Source organism: Cnephaeus nilssonii, assembly GCF_951640355.1.
Source record: "Cnephaeus nilssonii genome assembly, chromosome: 10".
NCBI lineage: Eukaryota > Metazoa > Chordata > Mammalia > Chiroptera > Vespertilionidae > Cnephaeus > Cnephaeus nilssonii.
In genome coordinates this window covers 32,240,190-32,261,941 of record NC_137081.1, presented here as the reverse complement: position 1 = coordinate 32,261,941, position 21,752 = coordinate 32,240,190, and the positions used below count along the sequence as shown (strand labels likewise).

The 21,752-nt window shown below is 43.8% G+C and overlaps 1 protein-coding gene across 3 annotated transcripts in view; it reads right to left on the bottom strand.

Annotated features, from left to right (window-relative positions):
- The window catches only part of LOC307106329 (UDP-glucuronosyltransferase 1A6-like), a gene marked incomplete at its 5' end in the record, with an annotated part of 51,794 nt that extends 30,515 nt beyond the window's left edge, over positions 1-21,279 (bottom strand). The window contains one exon of one of the 3 annotated variants that reach the window (XM_079782723.1): positions 20,425-21,279. In XM_079782723.1, coding sequence (XP_079638849.1) covers positions 20,425-21,279 — 855 coding nt within the window. Of the gene's footprint in view, positions 1-5,419; positions 6,281-14,711; positions 15,567-20,424 lie in introns of those variants that run through there. The other 2 variants (XM_079782719.1, XM_079782722.1) reach the window with 2 other exon arrangements.
- Between the last annotated feature and the right edge of the window lie 473 nt (positions 21,280-21,752).

Below are 21,752 nucleotides of genomic sequence, written 5' to 3'. Positions count from 1 at the left end.
CCCTGGCCTCCACTCAAGGAGTGGCTGGGGGCCTGGGTTGACAGGGGCATGGCCAGCCTGAAAATGGCCCTCAGCCCCTTACCCAGGCTGGCCACACCCCCATGGGGTGAGGGGCCCCACTGGGGGGCTTGGCCAGCCTGCAAACAGCCATCAGCCCCTCATCCAGGCTGGCCAGGAACCCCAGTGGGGACCCCCACCCTGAAGTGGGTATGGCCAGCCTGAAGGGGGTGTGGCCAGCCTGCAAACAGCCATCAGCCTTTCACCCAGGCTGGCCACACACCCCCAAAGGGGACCCTCACCCCATGGGGGTGTGGCCAGCCTGAAAACCACCACAGGCCCCTCGCCCAGGCCGCCCCATGCCCCAAGGGATCCCCCACCCTGATCCAGGACACCCTTCAGGGCAAACCAGCCGGCCCCCACCCATGCACCAGGTCTCTATCTATACTAATAAAAGGTTAATATGCTAATTAGACTGGGAGACCTTCCAGGAGACCTTCCGGACATTCTTTTGGACAAAGCCATGGTGATGGGGCCGAGGTAGAGGTGAGGGCAGTTGTGGGTGATTAGGCCATGATGGGATGGCAGTTGTGGGTGATCAGGCCAGTGGGGGGGGGGGGCGTTGGGGGTGATCAGGCTGGTGGCGGGGGGAGGCAGTTGAGGGTGAGCAGACCAGCAGGTTGGCCAGTTGGGGGCAAGCAGGCCGTCAGTGGGGGTCAGTTGGAGGTGATCAGGACAGCAGATGGGGGGCAATTTGGAGTGAGCAGGCCAGTAGGGGGGCAGTTGGGAGCAAGCAGGCCAGTGGGGAGGGAAGGTAGGGGCGAGCAGGTCAGCAGGGGGGCGCAGTTGGGGGCAAGCATACTGGCACAGGAGGCAGTTGGGGGTGATCAGGATGGCGGGGGCGGCATTTGGGGGCAAGCAGGCCAGCGGCGGGGGGGCAGTTGGGGGAGAGCAGGTCGGCAGGCAGAGTGGTTAGGGGCAATCAGGCAGGCAGGCAGTTGAGCAGTTAGGAGCCAGCAGTCCTGGATTGCGAGAGGGATGTCCGACTGCTGGTTTAGGCCCGATTTCTATAAACCAGCAGTAGGACATCCTTCAAGGGGTCCCAGATTGGAGAGGGTGCAGGCTGGGCTGAGGGACACACACACACACACACACACACACACACACCGCCGTGCATGAATTTCGTGCACCGGGCCACTAGTATAAAATAATCCACTTAATTACATTCTTCTCAAATTATCTATATTATTATCCAACCAAGTTTCTAGCTTTTCAGAGACTCGTGTTGAATATTGTTTTTTAAACCTTGACTCATTCTAGCATTTAGCCACTCTATGGATAATTACTCAGTGACAGAAATAGTGCTGTCAAAATGTTCCACAGGTCTGTTCATCTCCAAGATAACCAGTCATAAAGGTAAACACATGGTTTGGAAAGAGAAGCAAACCATTATAGAAATTGCAGACATTGGCCTAAGTCATGTGTTTTTTAAAATTGCCTATTAAGAATGACTCAGCATTTTAGGGTTTGGTTCCCCTTACTTGCTTAGAATTCAATCCTCAGCTCAACCAATAAATGTTGAAGTTGCAGCCTGAGTGCTTATTGCTTGCAGAGACCCCTGTAGGAGGCAGAGGTTAGCTCAGGGGTGGGCAAAGTATGTTTGCTGCCCACTCCCGACCCAGCTCCAGGCCCTGCTGGCTAGAAGTGACTGATACTCACTCGGAATTTGTTCAGACCAGCATTGCTCAATTTCAGCACTATTGACATTTTGGCCAGGCAATTCTTTGTTGGGAATAAGTGGGTAGGTATTTCTTGTGCTTTGTAGGATGTTTAACAGCATCCCTGGACTTAACCTACTAGTTAGTTGACAGTGTCATCCCCTAATTGTGACACCAAAAATGTCTCCAAACATTATCCCGAAAGGGTCAAAATTTGCCCCCATTTGAGAACCACTATTTAGATTAGGGGTGGGGAACTTCCAATTGTGGGCTGTATAAGGCCCAAGAAATCTTTGGCCTGGCCCTGCCAAGACATTAGCGGTGAGTTAATTAAATGTTTGACCAAATATAGCAGGCTGATTTTTAAGTTGATAATTTTGTATGGCCCTCAAATTATGTTATAAATATTCAAATGGCCTTTCGCAGAAGAAAGGTTCCCTACCCCTGACCTAGATGATTCCAGAACACAAGAGGAGAAAACTTGGGAACAAAAGAGCTAGTACTGAGAAATTTGGATATAGTTTTCTGGGGAGATGCTTCCCAAAGAATGTTGCAAGAAAACCACATTGTTTTTATCACTTCACAGAAAGTTTCAGCCTCTATTGAGTGTCCCAGGATTTGGCCTGTCCTGGAGCTCCTGGAGGCAGAGGGAAAGGCACCTGCGGGAATGTGGCACAAGTATATCTGCTTAGGGGCCAGATGATATGCATGGGGCTGGTGAGGAGGCCCTGGGTGGGATAAGTGGCTTCAGAACATCCAGGGCTGCCCAGGGCCTAGCCTCTGAGGGTCTCCCAGTGGGAACAACCCTTATACAGCTGGGTGACTCAGGGGCTTCTCCAAGACATCTTGGGCAAAAATGCCCAGGGCCCTGGAGGTGGCTGAGTCCCTCCTTGGGCAGAAGAGGCTGGTGGGGCTGTGGTCAGAGTCACACTAACCTGGGCATATGTGGGAAGAAATCTCATGCTCTCCCACACAGGCAAGGCTGGGAGTACACAGGCTGCCCTGAGGACGGGCACCCTTTCCCAGATTGTGACTCAGTGTTATGCAAGGAATGTTCGCCAAGCACTGGTTCCCAAAAGGCTTTGCACATATTTGAAAGAAATATGAGTATGTGTTTGAAGTCAGGCCAATAGTTACCTATACAACAGGCTTGCTGACTTGATATGTGAAATCGAATTTCATCGTTTATTAATTTGAAGTTCTCGGATTATTTCTGAAGTTAAATGTCTTTTCAAATTTTATTGGCCACTTGTATTATTTATGTATTGCCTGATCATGATATTTGCCTACTAAGGAGTGTCGAGGTGTTTTTCTTTTGTTGTTTTTTTTTAGATATAAATCAGGCATCTGATGTATCTTCTTTTTTAAAATATTTATTGGATGAGGCCATATAACAAGACAAATTATATTAATGTGAACAATTCAGTGGCATTTAGTCCCTTCACAACGTGTGCCCCTGCCATGTCTACATGACTCCCATTCTCATTATTCCAAAGTTCACACTTTTTCATAGTGTTGAAATGGCTCAATTATTTGACCAGTGAAACTGATTTTGATCACTGTAACTTAATCCCATATAATAAAGAGGTAATATGCAAATTGACCATCACTCCAACACACAAGATGGCCACCACAAGATGGCCGGCAGGGGAGGGCAGTTGTGGGTGATAAGGCCAGCAGGGGAGGGCAGTTGGCCTTAAAGGGACCAGGCCTTAAAGGGAGGGCAGTTAGGGGTGACCGGGCCAGCAAAGGAGGGCAGTAAGGGGCGACCAGGCCTGCAGGGGAAGACAGTTTGGGGGGACCCAGGCCTGCAGGGGAGGGCAGTTGGGGGCACCAGCCCTGCAGGGGAGGGCAGTTGGGGGGGATCAGCCCTGCAGGGGAGGGCAGTTAAAAACAATCAGAACTTATGTGTTGACCTCTGACCTAAGGCAAGTGTTTGTAGATTCCCTCTGACACATGAGGAAAGAGGGCTTTGAAAAATAAAAACTTGTGAGTTTGGTTTTTTAAAAATATTATTTGAATATTTACACCTTTGAAAAGCTTCAGATCACTCTAACTTTCAGACTAGAATTCTCTTTTTCAATGCATTGTTTTTTCATCAGAAAGAAAGCCTCAAAGAAGCCCCAAAGACCCTTACCAGCCTTCTTTAATATCTGCCAATATCTCTGTTAATACAGTAAACAGTAGCTACAAGGGTGATGGGCATAATTGGACAAGCTCCAGGAAACACAGGGCATGACATAGAAACCTCGTATGTCAATAAAATTTAATTAAGAAGTTAATAAGCCAAAGTGTAAAAAGAATCATTTGCTATAAGAAGGAAAAATATCATTTTTGATACCTTGGTACCAACCATATATTTTTGCAAAAAAAAAAAAAAAGTTGTAGCCCTAACTGGTTTGGCTCATTGGATAGAGCGTCTGCCTGCGGACTCAAGAGTCCCAGGTTCAATTCCAGTCAAGGGTATGTACCTTGGTTGTGGGCACATACCCAGTAGGGAGTGTGCAGGAGGCAGCTGATCGGTGTTTCTTTCTCATCGATGTTTCTAACTCTCTATCCCTCTCCCTTCCTCTCTGTAAAAAAATCAATAAAATATATATTTTTAAAAAGTTGTATTTAGTCATGTTGAAAAAACAGGCTGTAGTGTGCTTTTTGAGCCTTGAAGCTTTGCCTGTGCTTGGCTTTCATCTGTGTCTCAGTTGACAGTCCCTATGTGTCACCACATAGAGAATTCTGTGTCAACTTGTATGTGTAATTATTAGAAACTAGAGGCCCAGTGCACAAAATTCATGCATGGGGAGGGGGAGGTGTCCCTCAGCCCAGCCTGCACCCTCTCCAATCTGGGACCCCTTGAGGGATGTTTGACTGCCCACTGGGATCGGGCCTAAACGGGCAGTCGGACATCCCTCTCACAATCCAGGACTGCTGGCTCCCAACTGCTCTCCTGCTTGCCTGCCTGATTGCCCCTAACCGCTTCTGCCGGCCAGCCTGATCACCCCCTAACCACTCCCCTGCCAGTCTGATCGACAACTGACTGCTCCCCTGCCGGCCCGACTGCCCCAAACTGCCCTCCCCTGCTGGCCTGGTCACCCCCAACTGCCCTCCCTTGCTGGCCCAGTCACCCCTAACTGTCCTCCCTTGCCAGACTGATTGCCCCTAACTTCCCTCCCCTGCCGGCCTGGTTAGTTCTGATTGTTTTTAACATCCTTTTTAAAATATAAAAACCATTCTTAGTTCTGAACCATTTAGCAACAGGCCTGTGGGCTGAAGTCCATTTGGTATACCAACTATAGTTTGCTAACCCTTGGTTTAGGGACCAGGGAAAAAGCATGACACAGAGTTGGGAGAACAGGTTTTGACCTGGACTACCCTCTTAGCTGTGTCCTCTTGGTCAAGACTTCACCTGTTTCTTCAACAGGTAAGTGCAGGATTTGGCCTGAAATATTCTAAGGCTCATTCCATGACTGTTCCCAGGTTACCCAGGTAAAGATTACTGCTGCTGTTGCCAGGCATGAGTGCTATCTCATTCAAAGTCTTTGCATCATTCAAACCCTCAGCCTCAGGTCTCCTCCACCCCCTCCTCCTAGCCTGGCATCCCTTCCTTAAGGTAGCCCTCCCAGGTGAGAGTCAGAGGAGGAGCCATACCAGTGAGGAAAGCAGAGAGTGAAGAAACGGGGCAGTCACAAAGAAATAAATCCACCCACCTGAGACAGGACCCCCTTCTTCTTACAGTTGGTCCCTCCAATGAAGACCATGTTGGGCAGGACTGGTCTGGGATACTCGAACACAAAGTCATATCTCAAGAGCCAAATGGAGCCCTCCTGATATAAGGTGGGTAAGTGCACCTGTCTCTTGAGGAGGTCTGATGCGAGGTCTTCATACTTTGAATACAGACAGTGAAATACAAGGTTCTCCAAATGATTAACGAGGAAGTTGGCCACCCTCTGGGAGAAAGTCATCCGGTCTGAGAACTTGGTGTAGCACCTGGGGATGTAGGACACAGGGTTCGGGCTTCGGCTGAACGTATGCTCCAGGGCACACGGGAAGCCCCTGAAGAGGTACAAGGAGGGCAAGCCCAGGTACTCGGCCAGGATCACCCCGCAGGGCATGGCCGGGTCTGTGAACAGGACGTCGAACTTGCTCTCCCGGAGGAAGCTCAGGGTGGCCGAGTCCCTCAGGAGGCTCTGGCAGTTGATGAAGTACAGGTCAACGACGACCATAATATTCCTGTACTCCACCAGGGGAGCGGTCAGGAGCGATCTCTCAGCAAAGTGCCTATTCCCAAAGGTACGGAAGCGTCTCTGTAGCTCTTCCTGGTCGTAGGGTACCCCATAGATTTTCCTGGTGTAGTGTTTGGACTCTTTCAGAAGCAAATTGACTTCTGGCACCAGCACCACGATGTCATGGCCCCTGTCACTAAGCACCTCAACTATGTCCTTCATACTGAGCCAGTGGCTTCCATCCTGGGGAACCACCAGCAGCTTGTCACCGAGAGCCACACCCCAAAGCCCCAAGAGTAAAACCCCTGCAGAAACACCCCGGACCGCACAGGGGAGGCAGGCCATCCTGTGGAGTGCAGTTGGCAGCAAGAGTAAATGGGTTACGCTGCCTGACCCCAAGGGCTCCTGGCTATTTCCCCTACACTGACTACCTGCCCCTCTTCACAGACGTGGCCTACCTCTCTGTGCTCTGAATTTTGCCCTTCGATATGCAAGAACCTAAATTAATATTTAACTATTTCTAAGCACACAGGTAACTTGAGCCAACTAAGCTTCTTAGTTCTTGCCTGAGCTTCTGGGTTTAGTTCTTTTCTTTGTCTGCACCAACCTGTCTCTCCGGTTGGAGGACAACCTAGACAGGCCCCAGGAGGCCCACCACAGCCCTGCCCTCTCTCCTGAGCACCAGGACTCCACGGCATCAGTGACGACCGTGTTCACAGATAAATAGTTGTCCATGCTGCTCTGCTTCCTTGTCAACTCTCCTCATAGTGGAAAGGAAGTATTAACAGATGTAAATTCATGATTCGAACAACACAATGGAGCTGCTCACTCCAAATCCTGGCTACCACAGCAGTGGCCGTATTAAAAGGAAGGTACAGAGAAGTCTAATAGAACTTCCCACCACTCCCTGCTCCCAGCTATACCACTGTTATTGGAGAGTTTTGTTATATAAGAAGATAGAATCTAATCCTTACATGTGTGCTCTGACACCACACATCTCACTTTGCGGTTAAGAGCATGAATTCTGGAGCCAGCCTGCCCCTACCAAGCTGTGCGACCTCACCACCTTTTCCTTGCATTGCTGCACCTGCCAGCTGGGGGTTGCATCAGTCCCTCCCCCGAGGGGTGGTGAGAATGAGCTGAGTGCAGATCCCTTGGAGGGGCTCCTTCTGGGTCTGATCAGACACTCTGGGGGTCAACAAGTGCTCCTAAAACATCTCGTGACCCTGAACTGTGAATACAATAACCATAGAAGGAGTGAAGGGGACAGATGACGAGGCAGAAATGAAGAAAAGAAAATGTAGAAATATGAAATGCTTGGAAGGTGTCAGGTGACAGGGCACTTGATGGAGGTGACTCATCCAGCCAGCAGTTGGAAGAAGGTGGCTCCAGCACAGGGGTCCCCGACATGTTCGGCTTCTAAAACAATTTCCCATTGTCTTCATTTCCTAGGGCCACTGTAACAAAGCACCACACCACCACACGGTGGTGGCCTGAAAAACAGAGCTTCATTCCCATAGTCTGGAGGCTGGCAGCCTGAGGTCAAGGTGTCAGCAGGACTGGTTCCTTCGGAGGCCTGGGTGGGGGATCTGTTCCAGCCTTGCTCCGGCTTCTGGTGGTTTGCAGGCCATCTTTGTTGTTCCTGAGTTTGTAGAGCATCAGCCCATCTCTGCCTTCATCGCCACACGGTGTTCTCCCTGTGTCCCTGTTCGTGTCCAAATTTCCCCTTCTATAAAGATACCAGTCATGTTGGACTAAGGCCTACCCTAATGACCTCATTCAATTTAACTAATTACATCTTCGAATACTGTATTTCCAAATAAGGTCACATTGTAAGGTATTGGGCATTAGGACTTCAATAACACTTTTTTGGGGAACACAATTCAACCCTAACACTCTCCCTTCATTTTATGCAATACAAAGCCCTGGCTGACCATCCTTCTACCAATGAGAAACGGAGGCTTGCTGCCTACGAAAGGACACTTTTGGGTAACTTATGCAGCTTCAGAAGAAAAAATAGAATTGGCTACTTCTAGAATAGCCTTTCTCAACCTTTTGGCCTCAGGACTCCTTTTTACTCTCAATGCGTGAAGACCTCCAAAACGTTTGTTTATGTGGGTAACATCTATTCAAATAAGCTGTTTCAGGAATTAAAACTGACACATTCAAAAAGCACTTGCTCATGAATTTGAGATAACAAGATTAAACCCATTACAAGTTGACATCTTTTCTGAGAAAATAACTGTAAATTTCTCAAAACAAACAAAAAAAGTAGTCAGAAGAGTGATGTCATTTTACCTTTGTTGCAAGTCCCTTTAATGTCGGACTGGAGGAGAGGGACTCTCCTGTCAGCTTGTGCACTTGCTCTGCTGTGGTTTTGCACATTGTGAAGTCTTGGGAAAACTCCCCAGTACCACCACGAGAAAACGAGAGTGGAAAAGGCAAACTAAAACTTAATAGTCTTCGTACTATTAAGGAAACAGTTTGACCTTGCAGACCCCTGAAAGGGTCTCAGGGATCCTCAAGGTTTCCAAAACACCCTTTGAGAATCGCTGTTCTATATCAGGGGTGGGCAATTACTTTTCTTTAAAGGCATAAATAGTACATAGTGTGGATGTTGCGGGCCATCGGGTCTCCTTGGTTCTGCTGTTGTACCAAGATAACAACCATAGGCAATACTAAACAAATGGGCATGGCTGTGTTCCAATCACTTCTGTTCATGAGAATAGGAAGCAGGTTAGATTCGGCCTGTGGGCTGCAGTTGGCCCACCTCAGTTCCAGACAGTGATAAAAACCAAGGTGTTGACTCTTCCCTGCAAATCCGCATGGCTGTTCCTTCCCTTCATTCCAGATTCACTCAGTGCTATCTCAAAGAAAGCTTCTCTGATGACCCCATTATCACAGGGCCCAGCCCATCACTCTGAAGCCCCATCTCCCTCCTCATTTAGCTTCATCCCTTCCGCCATCCCCTAACCTGTTACTTATTTAATATGCATCTCCCCCACCTAGAACAAGAGCACTTTAAGGACACTGTATGCCCAGTGTCCAGAACAGTGCCGGCATACAACAGGCACTCGATCCAAGCGTGCTAAATGAATGAACTCGCTTTTGATTTGCCTGTTTGTTTTAGTCTCACATTTCAATTTCTCTTTTGTTTTTTAAGTTGTGAGGATTCACCCAAGAAATAGAACATTTAAAGAACCATGTGTTTTTGTGTTGTTTTTTTTTTTTAGAAAAGCTGGTCATTGACACTATGAGCATGGAATCTGCCCCTTCCCTTTAGGAAATTAAAATCTGAGAAGTATAAGTCTAAACAGCTGCAGTGAGAGCCTGAAGTAGGAGTTGGAAAGCCTGTGTCTCCTTTCAGCTCTGCCACCTGCCAGGGGTGGGACCCATCTCCTGATCTTCAGGTTTTTCAACCGAGACCTAGAGAGAGGGTCATGTTTGTCCTGCCTGATTTGTCACATTGCTGAGGGAGGTCCAAAAGGGCGAGGGAACCAGGCTGTCCACGTGAGAGGCGGTTTCTAGTGTGGCTAGAACAGACTCGCCCACAGCTAGTCACGCACAGCTGAAGTGGCACGCAAAGTGCTCTCCTAACCCATGCCTGTTGGCACAGGAGGCGTGCTGGGGTAGGGAAGGGAGAAAAAGCCTGAGGAACAGGATAGAAAGGATCACCCAAGCACAGGGCTGGGCCCAAGAATGCAGCCAAGATGCACATTCATTGCAGCCAAATTAAACTACAGTGAGGTATCACCTCACACCTGCCAGAATGGCGACCACAGGAAACAAAGTTTCATTGCAGCCTTCAGGGGAGTGATCAGGGCAAGAAGGTGGCAGCATTCTGGTTTGGGTTCATCTAAACCACAATAAGACTCCCAGATGGTCACAAAGGGAGCACAGTGCAGGTCCGCTCCTCCAGGGCAAGCACAGCCCAGCAGGTTCTTTCTAAGAGCAGTGCATCTGGAGGGCGTCTGGCTTGAGCAAGTGCAGGCTGGAGAAGAAGATGCTGCTACAAACCTCAGACCCTTCCCAGGCCCCACTCGGCTGAGGATATGGGCCTGGGCCCCTCCTAGCAGAGCCTTGCTCTGGTCTTTGTGTTGCTAAACAAGAGGCCTGAGAAAAACAGATGGCGTGGCTGTGGGTTCTGTTCCCAGCAGGCCCAAAGGGACATTCATTGGAGACAGGAGGTGAAAGAAAGAACTAACACCACTTTCCAACACAATACCAGAGAGGTGCCTTGCAAATTCAGAAAGTTTTAGAAAACATTTCTCTTTTTCCTTACGAATGATGTGTGTGCACGTGTGTATGTGAGCACAGAACAATAAGGGAAAGAATCTGGCATGTCTGCCAATTACAACGGTAGGGAGACCCTAAAGGTGAACTGCCCTAGAGGGCTAGGCCTGCCTCGCTGGTGCTGTGGGACTCCAGGGTGCTCGTGCATCTGAGTGTCCAGGCGAAGGCCACCCTGCAGACCAATGACTAAGCTTGGGACATATATTCTTGGAGAGAAGGAAGCAGATCCTGGGGTTACCTGAGATCTCCCCAAAAAGCAAATGGAAGACATCTGGCATTTTAAGTAGAAGGGAGTCATAAAGGTGTACATGGGGTGATGTCATGATAGGAACGGGGGATGTTTAGAAAGGCTGACCCTTGAATTATCCACAAATCATGAGAAATGGGGCTAGGACCTACAAGAGTTAAAAGGACCTGAAAAATATCTGAAGCCTGAAAAATGACATTTACTGAATCCAGAATACAAAAGCGGCACAATCAAATGAATAAATGTTTTATTAAATAGCTATACAAATATAGCTACATGTGGGTTGGCCCACTACGGTTCCGTTCATCAAGTGATTTAGACACTATATATGGTGAGGGACATAGGGCAATTTAAACCGCTTGATAGGCTGTGGGGTGGGGGCCACAGAAATCAGTGTTGTGCATCAGGTCTTTGGTGCAGGTCCAAGACGGTCCAGTCTGAATCACCCAGGGATGGGACAGGGTCGTGCAGAGAAGGACTCACCTGGCCAGACATCTCCAGTGGGCACCTGTCTTACCGTAGGGTTTGTGTCTGTGACATCCCAGGGGGAATTGCATCAACATGGGTGGTGGTTCCAGTGGCCAGGACCAATTTGGGATGGGCACAGGCCACTAAGTAGCCATGACAAAGGAGCTACTCAGAAGAGACATAAAATAGGACTTCCACTTGCCAGCATTTATGATGGCAAAATGACCCTGGAACACAGGGGTGAAGGGGAAAAGAGCACGTCTGGGTTCCAAACATTAAAGACCTCATGATATTTAGCTTCGTGCTGCACCCACTGTCTTCTCTGCTTGGTACACTCTTCCCCCAACTCTTCCAGGTCTCTCCTCCTCATCCTGTTATCAGTTCTCTTTATACCCTTTAGTTTTCTGCCAAAGGTATGTTTCATAATTTGTAAATGACTAATGTGTGTCTCCCCATTGGACGGCAAGCCATGCATACAGAAGGCTCTCAATAGGTATTTGTTCAATGACGAACCTTTGATGTTAAACAACAACAAAAAAAGGGTCAACTGTATATTATTCTATAACACCACAAAATCAACAAATGCCATGTCCACTGAGTGATTAGAGGCCATTGATATAAGTCAAGCCGAAACCGGTTTGGCTCAGTGGATAGAGCGTCGGTCTGTGGACTGAAAGTTCCCAGGTTCGATTCCGGTCAAGGGCATGTACATTGGTTGCGGGCACATCCCCAGTAGGGGGTGTGCAGGAGGCAGCTGGTCGATGTTTCTCTCTCATCGATGTTTCTAGCTCTCTATCCCTCTCCCTTCCTCTCTGTAAAAAATCAATAAAATATATTTTTTTAAAAAAGATATAAGTCAAACAACCTCGGCAAATTGCACAGGCAGGACATTTCCTGAAAAGTCTCCAGTGCACAGAAGGAGGCAGTCAAGTGTACAGGTTAGGCACAAGGGTCCTAAAGTCAGAATGTTAAGCTCGTTGTGCAAGAATGTTCATAGCAGCATATTCTTCATAGCCAAAAAGTAAAAACAACCTAATGTGCATGGACTGATGAACAGATAAACAAAATATAATACAGCCATGGAATATTACTCAGCCATAAAAAAAGAATGAAAGACATATACAAGCTACAAAACAGATAGACTATGAACACTAAGTGAAAGAAGTCGGTCATAAAGGACCATATATATCACATGATTCCATTTATGTGAAATATCCAGAACAGGCAAATACATAGAGACAGAAAGTAGATTCAAGATTGTCAGGGGGAGTGACTGCCAGTGGGCATGGGATTTCATTTTGGAGTGGGGAAAATGCTCTGGAATTAGAGCAGTGGTTCTCAACCTTCCTAATGCCATGACCCTTTAATACAGTTCCTCATGTTGTGGTGACCCCCAACCAGAAAATTATTTTTGTTGCTACTTCATAACTGTAATTTTGCTACTGTTATGAATCGTAATGTAAATATCTGATATGCAGGATGTCTTAGGCGACCCCTGTGAAAGGGTCATTTGACCCTCAAAGGGGTCACGACCCACAGGTTGAGAACCGCTGAATTAGAGAATGGTGATGGTTGCTAGTGTTCATGAATATACCAAAGTCCACTGCACTGTATGTTTATAAAGGATGAAAGTTATGATATGACTTATAGCTCAATTTTTTAAAAATAGAATGTCTGCCCCGGCCCACATGGCTCAGTTGGTTGGACATTCTTCTGTGCACTGAAGAACTGCTCTTTAAAAAAAAAAAAAAAAAAAGAGTTGCTCTTTCGATTCCCAGTCAGTGCACATGCCTTGGTTTTGGGCTCTATCCAGTAGGGGGTGTGGTGTACAGGAGGCAACCAACTGATTTTTACTTTTTTTAAAGAGCCTGATCTTATGGTTAATGTTAATATTGTGATGATTGGGAATAATTGTACTGGAATATGCAAAGGCCAGGCTGTTTTATGTAGCAAAACTTTTATGAAGATCAAGGGCCTCTAAGGTAGGAGCTGTCCCAACACAGCACAGAGAAAACTATTCAAAACCAAACAATGGACCCTCGTATTCCTAAAAGTCCTCTCAGTCACTTGTCACAGGATTCCTCATAGACCATTCTCTTCTCTCTAAACTGAGAGTTCAAAAGCAGATGCAAATAAATATGGAAATTCAAAATATAATAAAGATGCCTTTCAATTCAACAGATGAAGAGTGGAATATTTTTTTTTAAATATGTTTTATTGATTTTTCACAGAGAGGAAGGGAGAGGGATAGAGAGCTAGAAACATCGATGAGAGAGAAACATCAACCAGCTGCCTCCTGCATGCCCCCTACCGGGGATGTGCCCGCAACCAATGTACATGCCCTCGACCGGAATCGAACCCGGGACCTTCCAGTCCGCAGGCCGACGCTCTATCCACTGAGCCAAACCGGTTTCGGCAAGAGTGGAATATTTTATTAAATTACGTTAGGACAATGGACAATCCATTTAGAAAAATAATAAAGTTATATCTGTATACTTCTGTGTAAAGTTCTCATTGTAAAAAAAAGAGTAACTATTCACATGGAGGAATTAAAAACATTAAGACACAGTATGGAAAATATATATCCCAGGCTTGGAAGAACTTAAACAAATTGATATCCAGAAACCATTAAAGAAAGGTTAACCAGATTGACTCCTCCAAAATGAAAATCCTGTATGAGAAAAGAGGAAGAAGAGCACAGGAAAAAAATGTTTGTAACATACATAAAGAACTAAGCGTTAATGTTCCTAATACTAAAGAAACTTGTAATAATTAGCTATTAAAAAGGCAAGTAGCCCTCAAAAACATGGCTAAAGAATGTGAACACAAAAAAAAATCTGAATACATAATTCACAGAAGAGGAAATGCAAATGACCAATATATCTATGAAAATGGAAGCAGCTATGTAGAATTTTTTTACCAAAAAATTTAAAAGTTGGAACACATCTGAAGTTGGAGATGGTATGAAAAAAACTAGAACTTCATATACTGTTGACCAAAGTATAAGGTTGTTCAATATATTGAAGGCCATTTGTTGCATGTGTAATATGTGCATAGCATTAGACCTAGCAACACTACTCCTAAGGACTCTTGGCCTACAACAGTAAGAGCAAAATTATGGAAATATGTGAATGTAAAGAACTTATTTTTAAATGGTTAGTACAGTCTTATTTATAAAAGGGAAAAGTAAGAAAAAAAAGCATAACCATCAATCAATATTGCTTACTTGAATGTAAAACAGGGCATCCAAAGAATCTTACGCAACTCTTAAAAAGAATGTTACACATTTGTATGTAATGGCTGTAAAAAGGTCCATGATTTATAGGCAAGTTAAAAAAGGTAAAGAACAATATGTCCAGTCTGATACTAGACTTCATTTTCATAAAGTGAGAATTTACATTAGCTATATGCATATATCTAAAATAACTTGAGAAAATTTGGATAAGATGCATACAAAACTGCTAAGAGCAGAAAAGATTTATTTCTTACTATGTTTTTCAGTATTTTTTCCAAAACAGTATTAAAAAACTCAGCCTGGAAATTATATACAATTAACTCAGTTGAATACACATGAGTATCAAAGGGGACAGTGTTATAAAATTTGCTAACACACAGTTAAAAGAATTGACAGAAAATAATTCATTGAACCAGAAAGGAATTCCAAATGTAACTAATATAAATTACGAATCATGGTTCAGTGAGGCATGTTTGTTTTCTTTCCTCTGCAAGCCACACTATTCTGAGCATGGGAAACTAGAGGTAACTCACCTGTGACAATGGCTTTCCCGGGTGGCAGTTGATGCCGCCAATGAAGATCATGTTGGGCATCACAGGTTTGGGATAGTCCAAAACAAAGTCATTTCGTAACAACCAAATGGATGGTTGGCTGACCAGGTCATATGCTGTGACAGTCGTCTGGAGAATCTCAGAGGCAACTTCTAAAGCAGTTTTGAGAAAATAGCCACAAAATAAATGTTCCTCCAAGTGGATAATGTGATTCCACACTCTCTGCCTGAAGGTCATGGTATCCGATAACGAAAAGAGACCTCTGGGAACATAAGAAAGCGGGCTGGGGCACTGTGCACCTTCTTCAAGATAGTGGCAAAACAGCCCTCTGGTGAAGACCACGGACGGGAGTGAAAAATACTTGGCTACAATTAAGCCACACATGTCAAAAGGGTCTAGAAACACCGCATCAAAAGAACTTTCTTCTATGTATTTTACTAATTTTTTGTCATTAAACAAATTCCTACAATTTGAAAAAAAGTATTCAAAAACACTGTTAGATGAACTCAATAGCATAGAATGTAAATACTGGGCCCGAGTTTTCCACTGAGAGTCAGCGAAAATCCGGAACTGATCATTCAGATCCTCCAGAGTGTAAGATGAGGAATAAGTCTTGACAGTATAATTGGATGATTGTCCCAGGCGCCAACTCACCTCTGGCCTGACCACCACCACCTCATGCCCTCTGTGGCTGAGTTTCTCCACAACGGATCGCATGGTAAACCAGTGGCTCCCATCCATGGGTATGACCAGCAGCTTGCCTGCCTGGGCAAAGCCAGGTGCCAGCAGGAGACACACACATAGAGGAAGGAGGCCAGTCAACACCGCAGGAGCCATTGGATAGCGGCAGCCCGGAGCAGCCCAGCTGTCAAGCTCGCGTGATACAGTCGGTGGAAGAAGTACAGGCACAAAACCTGCCCCAAGGGAGGGTGTGTCTTAATATATTCATAAAAGCACACACGCAACTGATTGCCAATGATTTACTCATCAGAATATAATGAATGAAAGCATTTACTGAGGTACCTCCTGGCACATTTCCAAATAAGAATACTCTTGATCTTTGCTTGGGCAGAGATCATGCCGTATGCCAGTTTACAAAGAGAATTATTAAGCAATGATCTTTGGACCCTGAGTACTCAGAAAGATAATAAAGAAAGTAAGCCCTAACCAGTTTGGCTCAGTGGATAGAGCGTCGGCCTATGGACTGAAGGGTCCCAGGTTCGATTCTGGTCAGGGGGTGAGGGGAATGTACCTTGGTTGTGGGCACATCCCCAGTAGGTGGTGTGCAGGAGGCAGCTGATCGATGTTTCTCTCTCATCGATGTTTCTGACTCTCTATCCCTCTCCCTTCCTCTCTGTAAAAAAAATATATATATATATTTAAAAATATATATATAAAGAAAGTAAATTCCAATAAAGCTGGTATTTTTGGAATTTGTCCCAAAGGAAAAATTGGATTTTATCCTCAGACTACCAAAGTCTCTTTGCCCAGAAAGAGATTGACATCCTGGCTTCCAAGGAAAGACTGGAAGCCCCTTCCCACTGACCTGCTCACTGGCAGAAGAAGTACGTTTCACAGGGGTCTCTGCAGTGCCCGGCATCGCCGCCTGTCTAGTTGCATTTCCAAACCTCCAAAATGGTGGGATAAGATTGACAACCCCACCTACACGAGCATCCTAGCAATGGATGCAACTGTCACCTATTTTAAATCAATATCCCTAGATACATCACATGCAATGGACGGTCACCTGCCACTGCTTGCAGGGACTCCTCTCTCTTTTCTCTCTGCTTCTTCGCCCTCCTATTTAGACCTCTGCTGTGGGCTCACCCCAATCAGCCTGGCGTTCTCCTTCAGGAGTCTCTGTATCTGTCCTCCACATTCTACCAAGCATGCCCTGAGGTCAGGGGATATGTCTTTAAGTTTGCACCCTCCTCCCACAGTCCCCGTGCTGTGCCTCACACAGAGAAAGCACACAGGGAATGTTTGCCGAGTTGAACTGACTTCCACTTTGCAAGTTTTCTAGATACCTTCTTGGGAGAGCTCAGTGGTGTACACCAGGTAAGACCCTGAGGAACATTTACTCAGGGATTCTAGAGCCAACCTGGGCCATAATCTTTGTGAAGGGTTGAGATGGCTCCTTCGGAAACACCCATAGACATTTGCTCAGTCACCATTTACCTTAGTGACTGGGAGACTTTGAGATCAATGTCTGAAAAATAAAAATGCTGTTAAGTGATCTATCTTCCTGGGAGGCTTATTTCAGGGTAAATATCAGTAAAATGAAAAACAATAGAAATTATCAATGAATCTAAGCACTGGTTCTTTGAAAACTTGAAATAACTAGAGACTAGCCAAACTGGTCAGAAATAAGAAGAGGAGAAAAAAATTACCAATATCAGGAATGAGAGAGATGACATCATTTTAAATTCTAAAGCTATTAAAAGAAAAATAGCTCTTTCCAAGCAATCTGTGCTATCTGCATAGTTGCTGCAGTATTTTCCCAGCTGCACAGCCCAGAGCCCATTTCAGCTCTGAGCAGAGGAAGGAAACCGAATTAACAGAGCATCATCACAAACACTAGGCCTCTTTACCCAAGCCACTTCAGCCTAGCAAGCCAGCGCTCAGGAGCCACAAGCATCTGCCCAGCTCCAACTGGACTGCTAAAACCATCCAGCACACATAGCCTACACAGATGTCTTTTCTACATAGACTACTTTTTCAAGACTAGGAGAGATAGCAATTTTGTCTACTTTGTATAAACAAGCACAAACAAACAAACAAAGTCAAACAAAATGAGAAGACAGAAGAATATGTCTCAAATGAAGAAACAAGAAAAATTTCCACCAAAGAACAAAACAGAATAAGTAATTTACCTGATAAAGAATTCAAAGTAATGGTCAAAAGGATGCTCACCAAACAGGGGAGTAGAATAGAGGAATTCAGGAAGAACTTCAACTAAGTGTTAGAAAATATAATAAAGAATCAATAAGAGCTTAACAATATAATAACAAAAATAAAAAAATACACTAGGAGGAATAAACAGAAGATTAGATAATATAGGAGAATAAATCTGTGAACTAGAAGTCAGATAATTGGCAATCAACCAATTAGAGCAACACAAAGAAAAACTAATTTTTTAAAATTCTTTATTGTTGAAAGTATTACATACGTCTCCTTTTTCCCCAATTGACCTCTCCCCACCTGCTCCCACCCCCAACATATGCCCTCACCCCCCCCCCTAGAAAAAATAATTTTTAAAAAATGAGGAGAATTTAAGGGACCTCTGGGACAACATCAATGACACCAACATTCACATTATATGGATCCGAGAAGAAGAGAGAAAAGTGAATAAGAAGTTTATTTCAGGAAATAATTGTAAAAAACTTGCCTAACCTGGGAGAGGAAATAGACATCCAGGTCCAAGATAGACAGAGTTCCAAACAAGATGAACCCCAAGACCCACACCAAGACATATTGTAATTAAAACAACAAAAGTTAAAGATAAAGAAACTATCTTGAAGGTAGTAAGAAGAAAACAACTAGTCACATACAAGGAGAAACCCCTAAGGGTATCAGCTGATTTTTCAGCAGCAACTTTCTGGCCAGAAGAGAGTGGCAAGACATATTTAAAGTGCTGAAAGAAAGGAATATACAAACTAGAATACTCTACTCAGCAAGGTTATACTAGTAATTCAGAATTGAAGGAGAAATAGTGTTTCCTGAACGTGCAAAAACTAAAGGAGTTCATCACCAGTGAATCAGATTTACAAGAAATATTAAAAGGCCTTTTTTAAGCAAAAAAGAAAAACCCATAATCAGAAATTTAAAAAAAATATATGTGAAAGAAAAAATCTTATATAAAGGCAAATATTTAATAAACACAACACATCAACCATTTAAAAACTACTATGAAGGTCATGAGACAAAAGTAGCAAACTTAACTATAATGATTGCTAAGCAGATACACAAAATAAAATGATCTGAAATGTAATGTCAAAAACATAAAGCACAAAAGGGAGAGTAAAAATATAGTCCTTTTGAGTATTTTCGAACTCTCATGCCTATCAGAAAAAAAGAAAGTGAGTATAAGGCATATCTTACCAAATATTAAAACTTACTGCAAAATATGACACTGGCACATGAATAGGTAAATAAATCAGTGGGACAAAACTAAAAGCACAAGAGCAGATGTAAATAAATATGAAAGTTTTAAATATTATAAAGATGCATTTCAATTCAATAGATGAAGAATGGATTTTGTATTAAATTATAATAGGACAATGGACTCTCCAATCAGAAAAATAGTAAGTTAATATCTCATTTTATGTTTAAAAAATCTCATTGTAAAAAAAACTTATTAATACTAGAGGACTTAAAAAAATTAAGACACAGTATGGAAAATATGTTTATATATCCCGGGCTTGGAAAAATCTAAATGAGTTGAAATCCAGAAGCCATTAAAGAAAAAGTTAACCAGATTGACTACTGTATGACAAATAAGAAAGAAAAGCCCAGGAAAAAATATTTGTAGCATAAATAAAAAGCCAAGTGTTAATAGTCCCAATACACAAGAGACATAGAAATTAGCTCTACAAAGAAAAATATTCCTACAAAAGATGATCAAAGAATGTGAATACATAATTTACAAAAAAATGCAAATGACCAACATACCTATGAAAATGGAAGCAGCTATGTAGAATTTTTTTACCAAAAAATTTAAAAGTTGGAACACATCTGAAGTTGGAGATGATATGGAAAACCTAGAACTCCCATACACTGTTAACCAAAGTGTAAGGCTGTTCAATATTTTGGAAGCTTGTGGGCAGGGAAAGTGGGTTGAGGTGAAAGAGGACAAAGAGGGTATAAATGGTGATGGTAAATAAAATAAACAAATAAATAAATAAATAAAATTTTGAAAGCCATTTGTCAAATGTGTAATATGTGCATAGCATTAGACCCAGCAACCCTATTCCTAAGGAGTCTGGCCTATTAGAATAAGAGCAAGATTATAGAAATGTGTGAATGTAAAGAACTAATTTTAAAATGTTTAGTACAGTCTTAATTATAAAAGGAAAAAGTAAGAATAAAAGCTTAACTATCAATCAATATTACTTACTTGAATAAACTATGGTGCATACAAAATAAAGAATCTTATGCAACTCTTAAAAAGAATGTATGCAACTCATAAAAAGAATGTCACACATTTGTATGTAATAGCAGTAAAAAGGTTCATGATTTATAGGCAAGTGAAAAAGATAAAGAACAATATGTCCAGTCTGATACTAGACTTCATTTTCATAAAATGAGTGTGAGAATTTACATTAGCTATATGCATATATGTAAAATAACTTCAGAAAAAGAAAAAATGCATACAAAACTACTAAAAGCATTTTCATATTGCGTAGCACTGGATTAACAAAAACAGAGGTTTTATTTCTTATTGTGTTTTACAGTATTTTTGTATACAATTATTTTTGTATACAATGATTGCAATTGTTTACAAATGAGTGTCAAAGGGGACGACTCTATAAAATTTGCTAACACAGAATTAAATGAATTGACACAAAATAATTCATTAAACTAGGAAGGGATTCCAAATGCAACTAACGTAAATTTACAAATCAGTAAGGCATGTTTGTTCTCTTTCCTGTGCAAGCCACACTATTCTGAGCATGGGAAACTAGAGGTAACTCACCTGTGACAATGGCTTTCCCGGGTGGCAGTTGATGCCGCCAATGAAGATCATGTTGGGCATCACAGGTCTTGGATAGTCCAAAACAAAGTCAGTTCGTAACAACCAAATGGATGGTTGGCTGAATAGGTCATATGCTGTGACAGTCGTCTGGAGAATCTCAGAGGCAACTTCTAGACCAGTTTTGAGAAAATAGCCACAAAGTAAATGTTCCTCCAGGTGGAAGATGAGGTTCCGCACTTTCTCCCTGAAGGTCATGGCATTAGAGAACCCCAAGAGAAACCTTGGAACATAAGAAAGCGGGCTGGGGCACTGAGCACCTTCTTCAAGATAGTGGCAAAACAGCCCTCTGGTGAAGACCACAGACGGGAGTGAAAAATACTTGGCTACAATTAAGCCACACATGTCAAAAGGATCTAGAAACACCGCATCAAAAGAACTATCTTCTATGTATTTTACTAATTTTTTGTCATTAAACAAATTCCTACAATTTGAAAAAAAGTATTTAAAAATAGTGTTTGATGGATTCATTATCAGGGCAAATACACTTTGATCCCGAGTTTTCCACTGAGAGTCAGCGAAAATCCGGAACTGATCATTCAGATCCTCCAGAGTGTAAGATGTGGAATAAGTCTTGACAGTATAATTGGATGATTGTCCCAGGCGCCAACTCACCTCTGGCCTGACCACCACCACCTCATGCCCTCTGTGGCTGAGTTTCTCCACAACGGATCGCATGGTAAACCAGTGGCTCCCATCCATGGGTATGACCAGCAGCTTGCCTGCCTGGGCAAAGCCAGGTGCCAGCAGGAGACACACACATAGAGGAAGGAGGCCAGTCAACACCGCAGGAGCCATTGGATAGCGGCAGCCCGGAGCAGCCCGGTGGTCTGGATTCCAAGCTTGAGTGATACAGTCGGTGGAAGAAGTACAGGCACAAAACCTGCCCCAAGAGTAGTCTGAGGATAAAATCCAATGTTTCCTTTGGGACAAATTCCAAAAATGCAAGCTTTATTGAAATGTTCTTTTCGATCTTCCTGAGTACGCAGGGTCCAAAAACCATTGCTTAATAATTACCTTTGTAAACCAGCATTGAAGTCATGGCACTATCACTGGCCAGGTAAAGATCAAAACTATTTTGTTGTTGTTGCTGTTGTTGTTAATCCTCACCCAAGAATATTTGTTTCCATTCATTTTTAGAGAGTGGAAGGGCAGGGCAGAGACAGAGAGAAACATGGATGTGAAAGAGACACACCGATTGGTTGCCTCCCATACCCACCCCAACTGGGGTGGGGATGAGCCTGCCAACAAGGTTCATGCCCTTGACTGGA